The sequence below is a fragment of the Micropterus dolomieu genome, linkage group LG12, assembly GCF_021292245.1.
Source record: "Micropterus dolomieu isolate WLL.071019.BEF.003 ecotype Adirondacks linkage group LG12, ASM2129224v1, whole genome shotgun sequence".
NCBI lineage: Eukaryota > Metazoa > Chordata > Actinopteri > Centrarchiformes > Centrarchidae > Micropterus > Micropterus dolomieu.
This window is the reverse complement of record NC_060161.1, coordinates 13,639,497-13,654,282: the sequence shown is the minus strand read 5'-3', so window position 1 is coordinate 13,654,282 and position 14,786 is coordinate 13,639,497. Positions and strand designations below refer to the sequence as shown.

At 48.7% G+C, this 14,786-nt stretch overlaps 1 protein-coding gene across 3 annotated transcripts in view; it reads right to left on the bottom strand.

Moving 5' to 3' along the window:
* Positions 1–14,786, bottom strand: part of kdm6ba (lysine (K)-specific demethylase 6B, a) — a 101,951-nt gene that overhangs the window by 4,927 nt on the left and 82,238 nt on the right. For all 3 annotated transcript variants that reach the window (XM_046064111.1, XM_046064112.1, XM_046064113.1), the window contains 11 exons: positions 9,203–9,290; positions 7,234–7,348; positions 6,532–6,655; positions 6,254–6,349; positions 5,851–6,136; positions 5,657–5,734; positions 5,283–5,453; positions 4,970–5,146; positions 4,228–4,815; positions 312–4,021; positions 79–205 (listed from right to left, as the gene is read on the bottom strand). In XM_046064111.1, the coding sequence (XP_045920067.1) occupies positions 79–205; positions 312–4,021; positions 4,228–4,815; positions 4,970–5,146; positions 5,283–5,453; positions 5,657–5,734; positions 5,851–6,136; positions 6,254–6,349; positions 6,532–6,650 (5,352 nt within the window). In that variant the 5' untranslated portion in view covers positions 6,651–6,655; positions 7,234–7,348; positions 9,203–9,290. The remainder of the gene's footprint in view (positions 1–78; positions 206–311; positions 4,022–4,227; positions 4,816–4,969; positions 5,147–5,282; positions 5,454–5,656; positions 5,735–5,850; positions 6,137–6,253; positions 6,350–6,531; positions 6,656–7,233; positions 7,349–9,202; positions 9,291–14,786) is intronic.

Here is a 14,786-nt window from a genome sequence, read left to right as displayed (position 1 = left end):
CATCATGTATCAAATGAAAAGCCAAAGACTGAAAGGAAGCTAGTAAATGTATGAGATGTAGTGGACATGGTGACTTACATAGATGCTGGGTGTAGGAGGGTTGAGTTTCTCTCTTGGAATGCGTTCCTCAGAGGTCATGATGGGCTTGACAGAGAAGGCTGGAAGCAAGAATGATTCTCTGAACTTCTCTTTTATTCTGGTCCCCCTAGAACAGAAAAAAAGGGTCCTTTAAACTGGGTAGTGTGGGGGGGGGGAATTAAAAAAATTGTAACCACGTTTAATGTTTAATGAAAAGTCCACAGTGCACTTACTTGCAGGACCTGATAATTTCACTGGCCGTGTTCTTGATGGTGATGTCTTCCAAAGGGATCCTCTTCTCCTCCACCTCAGAGGCAATGAACGTCTCCCTGTCCCCGCTCTCCACTTTGATCAGACGAATCTTCAGCTCCTTGGGTGGCCCGTCTGACAGCGCCTTCAGTTTCAAGAAGTCTGTTGAACCTAGTGAAGAACCAGATTCAGGGCCTTTGTTGTGCTCGGAGGATCTCTCTTCAGAACTTCCCGAGGCCCACTCTGCGTGCTCCCCCTCATTGGTGGAGCTGGCTCCGGATGCTTCTTTGCGTTTCTTTTTATCTGTGTCACAATGACCCCGATTCTTCTCAGACCCCTCCTTGCTTTGGAGGTTGAGGTCACCAAGAATTCTCCGATCCTTCTCCTTATGGCTCTTGCCCTCCTTGTGCCGCTTGTGGCTGGAGTGAGTGGATGAAGAGGATGACGAAGAGGAGAAGGCCATCTCGTCTCTCTTTTCTCTATGCTTCTTCTTTTCTTTCCGGTCTTCATGCTTCCTGCTGCTGCTGTGACTGTGACCGTGCTTCCTCTTCTTCTCTTTCTCCCTTTCTCTGTCCCTGTTTCTGTCTTTCTCTCTGTGTTCCTTTACTTTAGGTTTGTGTCTGTCCCCCACTTTGTCTGGTTTATCATGGGAGTTCTTGTTGGGAAGTGACTGTCGACTGAGCATGACCTCGCAGCTCTTGCCCAACTCCGCCAGAGACGACTCAGAGATGGTCGTCAACTGTTGCTCCTCCTTGACCACCTTAATTGGGTTTATTGTAGGGAAGCTCTCCTTTTTGGTAGACTTCATTCTGTCCTCTGGTGTCTCTCCATCATCTCTCCAGACATCAGCGTCCTCTATTTTCAGTTTCTTATCCTCCAGCAGAGAAGCAGGAGAGGCCTTGAGAGGTGGGACAACTGGACTGAACGGTGGATTAGTTGAATCTGACGTGGGAGAGTTGCCTTGCTGCTGGCGGCAGATATCAGGGCCCAGTGAAAGTGAAGAGGAATATTTGACCCCAACCAGCGCCGAAGGAGGGGGTCTTCCGAAAGGCCCACCACGGTAAGCATACTTCTGGCTCTCTAGGACTGTTGCTAGCGACTTGAACATGTTGTTTACACCCGTTTGGTGGAGGTGGGGTCTTTGGGGTGGTGGAGAACATGATGGGGTCTCAGAATCCTCTTCGTCGTCCTCCTCATCAGCCTCACTTTTAGTCTGCTCGGGGAGGCCATAAAGCTTAGCCAGGTCACTGTGGCGGTAATTGGTGTTGCCTACTCCCATTCCCATGTGCATTGACTGTTTAGGGACATTTGGAGAAGGTTTAAGGTAGTCCTCGTCCTCCTCGTTGAGAGAAGATGTTCGGCTGCAAGGGGACGCCAGAGAGCCTTGGCGGCTGAGCACAGGAGGGCTAGCGTGCTGATTGGATCCAAAGTCTTCCTGGTTGGGCTGATGCTTGGTTGCCGGAATGAGGTCTGGGGCACACAGGTAGTTCTTGATAGGCTGGACACTAGGAGCAAAGTTGTCAAGAAGACCTGCGGAGCCAGTCTTTTCACTGCTATACATCTCCTCTTCCTTTTTGATAGATTCATCCAGCATGGCCATAATGTTAGCCAGACCATCAGGGAGCAGTGTGGACATCTCAGAGGGCTCTTCCTCAAACTGAGCACTGTCAGAGTCATTTCCCCTTGTGGAGCTGGAGCTGGAGGATAAAGGTGGTGGTGGGAGGGTTTCTCTGGGAAAAGCCTGATAGAGTTTTGGGGGCTCTCTAAGTGCCACGGTAGGGAGGGAGTGTTGGCTGCCGTCTCTCTCCCTGGCTGAGTCTTTGGACTGGTTGGGTGCGGCTTGCATTGCCGGGGGCTTGTTGGCGTATATCGACTGGTTCATCCCTGAGGTGCTGAGTGTTGTTGAGGGACTGAAAGTCGTTCCGCCATAATTGCTCCTCATCTCCCTCTGCCGCTGCTTTTCCCTGGCATACTCGGTCTGAGGTGTAAGAGGGGGCGGCCGCAGCCTTTCAACAGGAGTAGTGGCGGTGGGTGTCTGGCCTGGTGGACCAGGGAGTATGCCACCACGGCTTAGCCAGGGGTAGGGGGGTGAAGCCTGGGAGTTGGGGGGCGATGGACCTGATGAAGGTGCAGTAACAGAAGAGAGGCGAGGAGGTGGGGGTGTTGGACAAGTGCTGCCAGCAAGCAGTCTCTCCAGATTTTCAATAGCTGTCTGCTCTTTGCCTTTTGCACAGCACAGTTCCTCCTCTTCCTCCATCCTCTTTTTCTCCTCCTCTTTCCTCTCCAACTCTCTATGTTTTCGCTTCTCTTCCTCCTGCCTCACTAGTTCTTTCTTCTTCCTCTCCTGCTTCTCTGCTTCTCTCTTCTTCCTCTCCTCCTCTTGCCTCTCCCACTCTCTCCTCTTCCTTTCCCGCTCCTTCTTCTCCCATTCTCTCTTTTTCCTCTCCTCTTCCTGCCTCTCCCATTCTCTCCTCTTCCTCTCCTCTTCCTGCCTCTCCCATTCTCTCCTCTTCCTCTCCTCTTCCTGCCTCTCCCAGTCTCTCTTTTTCCTCTCCTCTTCCTGCCTCTCCCAGTCTCTCTTTTTCCTCTCCTCCTCCAGCCTCTCTGCTTCTCTCCTCCTCCTCTCCTCTTCTTGTCTCCGATTTCTCTCCTGCTCCTGCCTCTCCCATTCTCTCCTTCTCCTCTCCTCCTCTTGTCTTTCCAGTTCTCTCTTTTTCTTCTCCTCCTCCTTCTTTTCCAGCTCTTTCCTCTTCCTCTCCTCGTCCCGCTTTTGTCTTATTTCCCATTCTTTCTTCCGCCTCTCCTCTTCTCTCATTTTTCTCTCGCGCTCCTCTCTGTCCCTCTTCCTCCTTTCTTCAGCTTGCATGTGACCCTCTAGCTCTGCGTCGAGCTTGTCAAGAGCCTCTTCGATAGACTGAGGAGCAGAGGTTGGAGCTGGTGGACAAACCTGCGGCCGAGAGTACGCCTGTGTTGAGTCTGACTGATGACCCAGTCTAGAGGAGAGGGCTGGATTGGAAGTCTGAGGGCCAGAGCGGACAGTGGAGCGCGGAGCTGGGCGGTATGTAGTGGGAGAGCTAGGAAGAGGATTTGAAACTCTGCTTGTAATCACACTGTCTCCTGCCCTCTGGTGCCCTGAGGAGAACAAAGACGATGATGAGGAAAACGCAGGAGGCTGCTCCAGTTCAGCCTGAGAATAGAATGACATCTTCCCCTTCGTGGGTTGGGACTTGGTGGGTCCCTGTTGTGGTGTGGCCAGCCCCTGCTGGTGAGGTTGGTTGGCAACTTGGCCTCTCTGACATCCTGGCTGCAGCAGCGCATCCAGCTGAGAGGCGGGGCCACTGACGCCTCTGGTGGAGGGTTGGGTTACCGGCTGTCTTCCTCCCTGCCAACTGTTATTACTGCTGCCGTTGTTCACAGGGCAACCAGCAGGGGGTGATGTAGTCACCGTGGAGGCGCCAGCCATAGTTACACCTCTAGAGCTGCTGCTGTTTCTATAGCCGCTGATGGAGCAGGAGCCCTGCGATATGGGAAGATTGGGGGTGATGACAGGTGTTCGAGTGGAGTTTGTTGGGGGCAGAGGAGGGCTGACATGATGGTGATGTTGGGGGGGACCTGGAACCTGACTATCCATGACCTGACTGTGGCTCTGCTGGTGCTGAGGTAGCAGTCCTGGAGGCCTGTAGATGCCCGACTCCTAAAGACAAACATACAGAACAATGTCAATTAATTAATTTGATAATGATCAATATAGATCAGAAGATATACTTTATTGTATATAATATATACTTTTTTGTGATATCCTGTTTATTTCAGAGTAAAAACACCTGCTGCATTATATCAAATGACCATAACACGAAGAACAAACTGATGTAAACTACTGAGTGAAAGACTTGTACTCACTAGGGAGTGACTGCTGGGCCTCCTCTGGTATCTCCAGGCCTCATGAGGCCCACTTTGCTGTTGCTGAGGTACTGAGGTGCTGCTGGCAGGAGGAGGGGTTGGAGGACGAGTAGGGGGACCCTGGTGCCCCAGCCCTGGATGAGGCTGGAAGTGGCTGTAAGGCACACTGCTGCTGCTGCTGCTGCTGTTGTTGTTGCTGGTAGCAGGAGGGTTTGCTGGTGACGACTGCGCATGTAGGTGTTGATTTCTGTCTCCCCTGGTTGGGGTAGATGCCGTGTGAGAGGTAGCTTGGCTGCCACCTTGGCCCCCAGTGAGAGGGCCTCTCTGGTTGTGAGCACCATGAGGCTCCATGGCCTGGCAGGGTGAACCTAGCCCCAGTTTTGAGCTGGGGCTGGGGTAGGAGGAGTGAAGGGTGGTGGGCTGCTGGTTTACAGCCTGAGGTTGGAATGTGTCTTTCTGAAGCTGAGGAGCACATCCCTGGTTGTAGCTTCCCGGAGAAGAGTTTGTTGGAGGGGAGAGGTTTGAAGGAGTGGAAGAGGCAGGAGAGGATTTTTGGGTGTAGCTGCCCATTCCATGTTTGTTGGTTTCCTGTTAAACAATACAGAAGGAGAAAGAACGCAAAAGAGGATCATTAGTAATATAAAACTCTTTTATGACACCACTTAATCCAACAGTAAAATATTAACCTCTGGGTCCAAATACCATATATCTAATTGAAGGGACATTTTCTTACTGTTCGGACCTGGAACTCCTGGGATGGCGTGTTCTTGCGTTCAGATGTCGGGGGCTGCCAAGAAGTGCTGTTGTTCTTGTGAATGGGGTTCCAGAAGGCAGGTTTTAGAGGGAGGTGGTGGGCCGAAGACTGGTGCGGAGATGTCAAAGAAGGGCCAGGGAAGCGCTGCAGCCCATGATGGGATACCTGCACAGTGAGTGGGATGTTACAATAATTTCCACTCAAAGTAAAGAAAGAAAATCTAGAACTGTGGTCGCAAATTGCCACTCATTGTGGCTGTTTTGGTATAACACAAAATAATCCGCTTATTTCTGTCTGATACCTGATCCGAACTCTTTTTCCTCTTGCTTGGGCTAGGGCGGTCCTCGGCGGCGGGGCGGGACGACGGGTGCAGTGATGGCGGAGGAGTGTGCTGGATAACAGAGTTCTCTCCCAATGGAGGACCTGGTCTCTTCAGCTGACCCCCTTGCATCTTCCCTGGGTAGCCCCTCTGCTGTGAACAGAGAAATGAAAGGATCAGTGTAGACAACCAGTGCAACTATTGCAGTGTCAGTTCAAAAACATTCCTTTGCTGAAATATTCAGCCAAAGCTCGGTGACACTGGCTTGTCGCAGCAGATATGACAGCCAGAAAAGAGACTGGTCTATGTCTATATGGATAATGAAACACAATCATAGCCAATTAGAGAGCTCGTACCTGGTGCACCTGAGCCCACATCTCATCTCCCAGCAATGGTGGACCCCGGGGGACATGCTGCTCCTGAGGACCCCCAAACTAAAGCAGACAGTAAAGACAACACAGAAACCGTGAAGAGGGTCATTTTTTTCAACTGTGAAAACAATCTGCATGCATTTTCCATCATCATCATCATCTTGTAGCAGGTTACTCACCTTAAATAGCTGGTTTTGTCTGCTGGGGGGAAGATGGGGGTTGGGGAGAGACCCGCCGCTGCCTGCATAGCCTCCATTATGGAGACGGAGTGAATGCTCGTTGGGCAGGGGAACAGAATGTCCTTGAGGAGGGAGGTGGGATTCATACAGCTGACCTAGTTGCTCCCATGCTCTGTGGGGAGGTGGAGGATGAAGATGATGATGAGGAGGAGGTCTCTGCTGCTCCCTCTGAAGACCTGGTAACATTGGCTGTGGGAGCTCAAGCTTCTCACCTCCTCGCATGGGCCTGGACAGCCAAAAAAAAAGGGGTTACACAATATTATGACAAATAAACACACAAAAAAAGAACAGCACACTCATGTCATTTTGTTGATTTTCACTGACGATTTGGTGCTCGTCTTACCCATTACTAAAGAATTTACTGGGATGGTTCAGTCCACCCATAGGACTAGGAGGTAGATGGGAAAGGAGCTGGTGTTGGTTCATTCCAGGCGAACACCTGACAGGGAACAGAGAGAACACACACCATACAGTCAGAGGATATTTCTTGCATTTTTTACACCAAGGTTGTTGAGCTTTTACTTCAGCTCTCTGTTAAAAAAATAAACAGGTTCAACCTGGCGGTTTTAATGAACAAAGGGGTTAGTAAAAGTTTGTGTATGTGTTGTCCTGGCTACAGACCTGGCAGGTGGCTGCCAGGCGCGGCCGCCCATGGGAGTCCATGGTCCCCGGTTGAGTCCGTCCAGAGGGAAGGAATCCCGCGTGCCACGCCCGCCAAACTGCTCTACTGCGTGATGCATCCAGCCTGTGGATGTTAGTAACATAGTTTACTCACACGCTTACATACAGAAAAACCATTTGGATGAAGAGCAAGATGGAAAGTACTACTTTAATATCTTTACATTTTCTTCTGATTAGTGGCCGACCTGCTCTACCTCCTGAGCCACAGCCACCCCAAAGTATAATCACATTGTGTTACCGTTAAAAACGTACCATGATCTTTTTATTATTATGGCATCCATAGTAGATTTGTGGTCAAATGGTGGACTTGTCATTATGCAACAAACACCAGGGTTCCATGGACTGCCTTAAAAAGCTACTGCACTACAATTACTAGCTGGCCCAATTAAAATTATGGGCTATAGCTGTGGGATACTTACCTCTCTTACTTACAACTTAAATATAGCAATTTAAAAGAGATGATTTATTTGAAATGTCATGCTTTAATTTAAACCTATTTATACATGTAAACAGGTTGTTTATCTATGGACTAACGGTACTAACTTTAAAAAAAAAGGTAATATAACAGTAATAATATACATAATTATAACACAATGTCTGTCATTAAATGTCATTCAGGTGAATTAGAGAGCTTGTACTTACTAGACTAGCTGTGTCTGTGAAGCCCTCCACTGCAGCACAGAGAGGGCCTCACTCCAACACTGAGAATATCTGTACTGTCCGACTCTTTAGCACCAAGAACCCAAAAGCCTATTGGCTGCAGAGAGAGAGAGAAGAACAGGAGAGCCACTATGAGAATACGCTAGACAGAGACACACTGAAAAGTCAATAAACGCCAGTGGGCTCTCTATTATAGAAGCTAGTTGTGTGTGTATGTGTGCGAGTTGCAGAGGTTGGCAGCGGGAGGGTTTAAGTAGAATAGAGGGCAGGGGAGAGCTTACTGTGACTGCAGAGGCTACCTTTATTTACACCCAATTCTCGCCATTGAAATTTCCACTGATTGTGCTCTGGTGAGGACCCCCCCCCCGCCCCCCCTCCCCTGAGCAACATTAGCATAACTTAGATTTGCTTGAAGTCTCAAATCATGATGGATGTCTTTGTCTGTAGCCTTGTGCTATGAGTCAGTCGGCCTGCAGGAGGCACCAGTAAGCCAGTCTGTATGGAACAGGATTATTACTGAGGCCCAGATGGCTCAGTGGGGAGCTCACCTACGAGGACAGACCTGGGGTTACTGTAATCCTTACCATGGGCCTCCTGATAACAAGAGGCAGTGGGAAAGACTAAGAGTGAGAGGCCTTGGTCACATGCCATGTGTGTGTGTGTGTGTGTGTGTGTGTGTGTGTGTGTGTGTGTGTGTGTGTGTGTGTGTGTGTGTGTGGTGTTGGAAGCGATGCCAAGTGTGCAAGCTGCATGGTTGTGTCAGGCTTGTGCTGATTTAGTGCATGTGAGAGAGAATAGTGTGCGCTCTTAAGTGGATGATTGTGTGTGTGTGTGTGTGTGTGTGTGTGTGTGTGTGTGTGTACGCTGCAGCACTGTGAAGGATGTGTGTATCTAAAGTGTGTGTGCATGTGGATGCCCAGTGGATTCACTAAGGTTTAATCTCATTACGGCAGGCGTGATGGAGAGGGAGAGGGGGGAGAGAGGGGGGCAGCAGCGACAGACGGTCTGAACAGGATGGAAGGATAGATTAAGGAGAAACGGTGGAGATGGAGAAGAGGGAAGGGATGGAGGGAGGTGGAGCGGAGTCAAGAGCAGGAACAGTGCCATGAAAACGCCCACACACCTTCTCCCACACACACACACACACACACATATACACACGTACACTGAGACGACACAAAGGAAGCGGTTGAGTGGAAAACGCATAAAAGAAGCTGAGAGATAACTCCAGCTACACTCCCCTCCCTGCTTTCTCAAACACTGGACACAAACACCTACACACAGACAGACACACACACACACACACACAGAAAATACAAAAGACACAAGGTGTCAAGATACAAATAAGTCTGTGTAGTACCTCGATTTAAAAAAGACAACAAAAGAGATCTCTGACAAAAGCTGCGAGGCATGTATTCGCACCTTCACCTTCACCAGTGCGGTTGAAAACTAATGTTAAAACAAACACATAAAGATGTAACAGATGAATAAGGTAAGTGAAAAGCAATGTATAATGCAGTAGTTTAGAGTGACACAGACATGCACACACACAGGTTATGATTCATTTATGTTGCTCAGCAAAGCACTCTTCCACCAGTTTTCCTAAATTAGCTCTGGTCATACGCAGTCCTTCCTCCCACCAGTTCCTCTTCTCTTCCTTTCTTCCTCCCACCAGTTCTGGATCATTCTCTCTCTATTTAAAGCTCAGTAGGGGATATTTCAAACGCTGTACACTTTTAGCTTGTCAGGAGGGGTGCTATTTAGTGATACACACACACACACACACACACACACACACACACACGCCGGCCTCTCTATCTATCTCTCCCCTTCCGCCTCACGGGGATCACCATCCACCAGGCTCTGCTGCTCTGTGAAGATAGGCTGGCGTTAACTGTCAAGACTGCACACAGCATGCTTTCAGACAAACACACACTCATGCCGAGCGTACCTTTTAGAGTAGCACCAAGTTATTGATTCACAGATGTGTTAACTCTCAGCTTCGGCTGCCAATCATCTCCCTGGGGTCCCCGTCAAACCTGAAAGACAGAGCAGACAAAAGCATTCATGTCAAGCTGTCATAGAAACAACATGAAACCTCACTAAACACGATACTCAGAGTTCTGATCACAACTGTCATAAACCTAAAGATCTAATTCAAGGCTGACGATGGTCTTTGCTTTCAGTGGGAACCAACAACAACCTCTGCTGCCTCGCTTTTCTCACTTTCTAGACAGTGAATCGTCACTACCCTCACCCCTCCTGGTTTCCTGACTTCTGTGGTGATGCCTGGTTTCACAGCAGTACTGAAAACTTGAAGGTGGCTCGGAGGTGAAAGGGTAAATCGTCAGGAGAGGCCAGGCACAATGGGAGCGAGGGGGGCTCTTGCTCGCTCACTCTTTTTTTCTCTTCGCAGGCAGACACAATGGTGAGAGTGACTGTGTGCGGCTCAACAGGCGAGCAGACACACAAACAAGGCTAGCCTGCCTCTAACAGGAAGAGCTGGGCCGGCTAAGTCAACTATCACATGAGCAAGAGCAGCGCTGGGGAAACATAGTAAAATAATAAAACATTATGGAGATACAGGAGAGGGAAGGAGAGTGGGCCTAGGTGGGAGTTTTAAATAAATAAAAAAAAACGAGACACATAATGAAAAATCTAGCAAGACACCCCGTTGTGACTGGTGAGTGCAAACAGGGACACAGTGGCGAGGTTGCAATTACCACTTTTATAGAGGGTGTGTGTTTATCTCTGTTGTGACCAAACGGTCGTCTCTTCCAGTTGCTATGCTGGCGATCACATTGCTCCCAGCCACTCTACCAGCACAGTGTGAGAAACTCAGTACCCTGAAACCAGATAGTGTACACAGACAGAGTTACATACCAGCTCAGGTTCTATCAAATGATACGAAAGTGATGAAATGTGGTTACACCAGCAGTTCAGCACTGTTTGTGTATGGAGCCTACAGCGCGAGTGTGTGTGCTTGTGTGCTAGCATTACGCATTAAATTTTTCGGGGGAACCCCCGATGACTCAGCGGCGTGGACTAGGGCTTACCCAAAACCGCTCCACGCAAGCTCCGCCCTCGTGGAACACCCCTTACAGTCAGGTGACCGGGGGGCGTGTTTCGGTGCCTGCACAGATGTGACAGCAGCGGGAATTTCTCGGACTTCATGATGTCATTTCTGCTTCCTATGAAGCGCAACGCATGGGTTGATTGTGTGTGTGTGTGTGTGTGTGTGTGTTTAGATTCACAAACAGGATGTGATGATGAGCTGCAGAGGGGAGGGAGGGGTTCATGGCCAATAGAAGAATCAAACTACCAAACCGTAAGTTCATGAGAAATGAGGGGGCAAATTCTACGAACACGTTGATCAATCTGTTGATCACTCGTTTATCTCTTATCTGTTGAGTTTGAGTGACAAAAGTTTGATTGATAAAACACTCACTCTGCAAGTGTGATTGCTTTTTGCTTTCACTTTGCTTCAATTTAACCACAACAAGCGGTTGCGTTGCTCTATACAGCCGAGTACATAGAGTAAGTGACTCAAGTTTAAGTCAAAGTAATTTAAGGACCTTTGCTACAGTCTTGCTAGTGCCTCAGTGAGAGTATACGCAGCTGATATATTTATCTCTTATTACACTGTTACATCAAAAATTCCCCAACGGCACATCTCATTCAAGTGAAATCCCCCCCCAATCGACACCAGACATCAAAGAGCTGTTCCTGTCAACACCCTCGTCATTGTAGTTAGCTGGTGTTGCTGGGACAATAACTCAATAATCAGCTGGGAGGCGGGGCCAAGCAGGAAACTTTGGCAACGAGACAGAGCGGTGTCAACCGTCATCAACCACACCAAGCAAAAAGCTGGGAAGAAACTAAAGGAGCTCTGTTGAGTCCTCTGTGGCAGCTAACAAAGAAACACACACACACACACAAAATAAATAAATACCATAATCCCACGTGACAGACGAACCCAAGCCACGAGCTTGTGGCTGTGCATAGGGAAGCTTACTTGGTCACTACCATGAGCTTTATTTATTCACCATCACCCTTCCCTGCCAACCACTGGCCTGCTCTGGTCCCCAGCCAGACAACCACACTGAGGCCATGAGAGGAAAATAGAGCGGAGGGAGACAGGGAGAGGCAGTAACGGGCATAACACTGCAAAATGTATCCATGGCAGTATAAAAATTCGACTCCTTTCTACCTCTTGAAAAACCTGAACCTTCCTGCAAGGAGTTTTTCCGCTTGCTTAAGTAGCATTGCATTTAATACAAGATGAATGATTTGTTGAGCTGGAGATTTGACTGGCACCATGGTAGTGTTAATCAATATTGCCTGGGGAAAGAGCAAGATGTAGATGAGTAAGAAGACAGCTTACACTGAGAGCGCGGGAGTGACCGTGTGAACCACCACAGAGGACGAGACCACTGAAAACTAATGGCAGGAAGCTGGAGAGTGTTACTGTCCTAGTGAAGTCACTGTAGAGAGTCTGTCTGATAAGAAATGACCAGATAAGGCAGGGAGAAGTGGCAGATAACAGAAAATAGAGCGAGAGAAAAAGTCCCGCAGCAACAACTTTCTGGCAGGGGATGACGGAAAGGCCATGCACGACCCGGTCTCCCTCCTGTCTCTATGTCTTGTTCTGTCCTCTCTCGCCCTCTCTACTCCATTTGGCCATTACATAACCAGTCCCAGATAGAGATCGTGTTCTGAAGGAAACACTATTCTTTCTCTCTCTCACAAACACGCAACCAACAGAGGAACAGCCAGCCCCTGCATCCGTCCTCCCCCACCTCGTTGCCAGGCTGCCTGTGTGTGTGTGCGCCCGTGTGTACACGTTTATTTGATTGCGTGTGTGCAAACGTCAGCGCATGCCGTTCCAAAACGGTGATGCGGGCTAACTTCATCATGTCCACATCCTAACACACACACACACACAGACAGACAATCAGAAGACGCTGTTCCAGTCAGCACACATAAGACGGTGTAGGTCAGCAGAGGACACACAGCACACAAACACTGAAGCATCTGACCCCTGTGATGGACAGACGTCTCCTGCTAGCGTCCATCCCAACAACGCAGCCCTTCATCCGGGGGACAGAGCGCTGACCTCACCCTTCCCCCAGTTACACCTAGGCCTTCCACGCTCTGCGGCACGCCAGCCAGCCATAACAAGCCAGATGAAAGCTCTCTAACGTTGTCTCCTCCTGGCTTACATGCGCACTCCCTCACATCTGCTCTATATTGGGGCAATATCAGAGAGGGGCCTTAAAGCACAGGGGGGACCTCTGCCGGGTTGACAACGCTTGTTATTTCAACATTCAGTAGATTGTGAAACAGCAGAGTGAAGTTGGTGGTTTCTTTTTGGCTGTTGGTGGTCAGTTTCTCGCCACCTTTTTTCACCGTCAATTTTATTTGTATTCTAAAAGATCCGCTTTGGCTGCGTAGCATTTAAGAGATGAGAATGTTGATTTCCGGATGCTTGGTGATGAGAAACAGTTGGCCTACATTTTTATCTGTTTGTGGAAAAAGGGGGTGGGGGCTGGTGGAAATCTTGAGGCCCCTTTTGTCTCCTGACTTACCAGCCTTACATCTGGGCCTGTGATTGACAACACACAACTGGGTTAGTGTGGTGCTTCTGTCTTCCTCTCACACACACACACACACACACACACACACACACACACACAGAGCAGATGCACGTGCGTGTTAAGTTAAAGAGAAGGGGAACAGAGCTCGGAGGGGAAAGGAAGCAGTCGTCACAACCACAGGAAGTAGGCCTCCCTGAAGAGTGTGTGTGTGTGTGTGTGTGTGTGTGTGTGTGTGTGTGTGTGTGTGTGTGTGTGTGTGTGTGTGTGTGTGTGTGTGTGTGTGTGTAAGAGAGAGGCCTTGGGGAGGGGTTTGAAAGCTGGGGTTTCCTGTCTGAAAAGATGTGTGTGTTTTAGTCTGTTAAAAGCATTTTGACTGTTAAAAGTAGATGACAGTGATCGTTATGTGACTAATATGACGTCTCTGCAGATGTGAAATGTCTATTCAAAAACCTGACTGGTTTAAGTCACGGCTCCTAAAATACACCTCAGACACACGGCCGTCTTGTGTGAAGAGCACGTGTGTCCAACTCATGACTCACACAAGCCTCGTCGGCAAAAACATGACTTTGAAAAGCTGCTCACTTGGCTCTGACCCTGGGTGTTATGTGAAAAGCTTTGTTTGCCATCCCCCCTTTTTTTAGCTTCTGGTAAAAGTGAATGATAAACATATGACGTAGAATGAGTGTGCGAGTGTGTGTGAATGACTTCTCCCAGTCACTTGTGCACCCTGCTTAACTTTCACAGAAACTCCGCATTACTACATCAGAAACATCAGTCTGGATTTCTCGGCAGACATAACACATTTGTTGCCGTCTAGCTCGAGGTGTGTGCGTGCGAGATAGAAACAAAAAAGAGAAAAGAAAAGAATGACTCAACACCTGGCGAAAAGGAAAACAGCGTGTAAGTCCCGACAAACCGGAAATCTGAGAGCATGTGGGCGTCTCAGTGACAACTGACAACGGCTCGATCACCGTCACTCTCGCTTTCCACACTTGGGCGACCTCAAAAGCCCCCAAACTTTTCTTTCTGCTTCTCCGGGTGTTTGTGTTCAATAACAAATCTGAGAAAAGCCCAGGACAAGACAGAACACCACGCTGCCTCTTTTTACAGGAAAAAAAAAATCACAACGGCAAAATCCCCCCTCCCTCGTACTGCTCTGTGTCTCTCCTGGTGATTCTGTTCCAGGACTAACACACACACACACACACACACACACACACACACACACACACACAAACTACCTCAGAAATTCACTAAACAAGACAAAACTCTGCTCCCTTAGCAACAGTTACCAAGGGAAGTAGCGGCGTCCTCACTAACAGTTATTAAACGACGCTAGAGAGGCAGAGACAGACAGAGAGGTCTTTAGTGATCAACATGTTTACTGAGGCACAGGGCAGGCTGACCTCACGCACCATCGCCTTCCTCCCCTGGACTCATAACACCATGTCTCATCCACCCAGCAGTCTGTGTGTGAGTGAATAACAAATAAAAACAACATGTGCGCGAGTGCTATATGCATCAGAGTTACTAACAGGACGCCTGCAGATGGTCAGTGCAGCGTTGTTCTTACAGTGGGTGTAATTACGCACAGATTTTGACTTTATCCAAACAAATGTGACGCAGGCTGACCGCCTTTGTTATGACGCCACTGTTTGTTCATCTAGTCCAGAGAATCCGAGGTCTGTTTACATATTCCTCAAATACCAGTGTCGTTTATCTTTGATGCTTTTTTAAAAAAATATATAAATCTCCCATGATGCACACAGGTCAACTCGCTGGCTTTTTTTATTTTTGCCGCCGTGGTCAAGGTGGGTAAAAGTAGTAACAGTAAGCGGGATGAGTTTGTTTTATTATATATATAACAAAAGGATGAAAATATGTTCCAAGGTGTCACTAACCATGTGTAACTTTGTGTGTGAGTCATCTGTCGTGGCA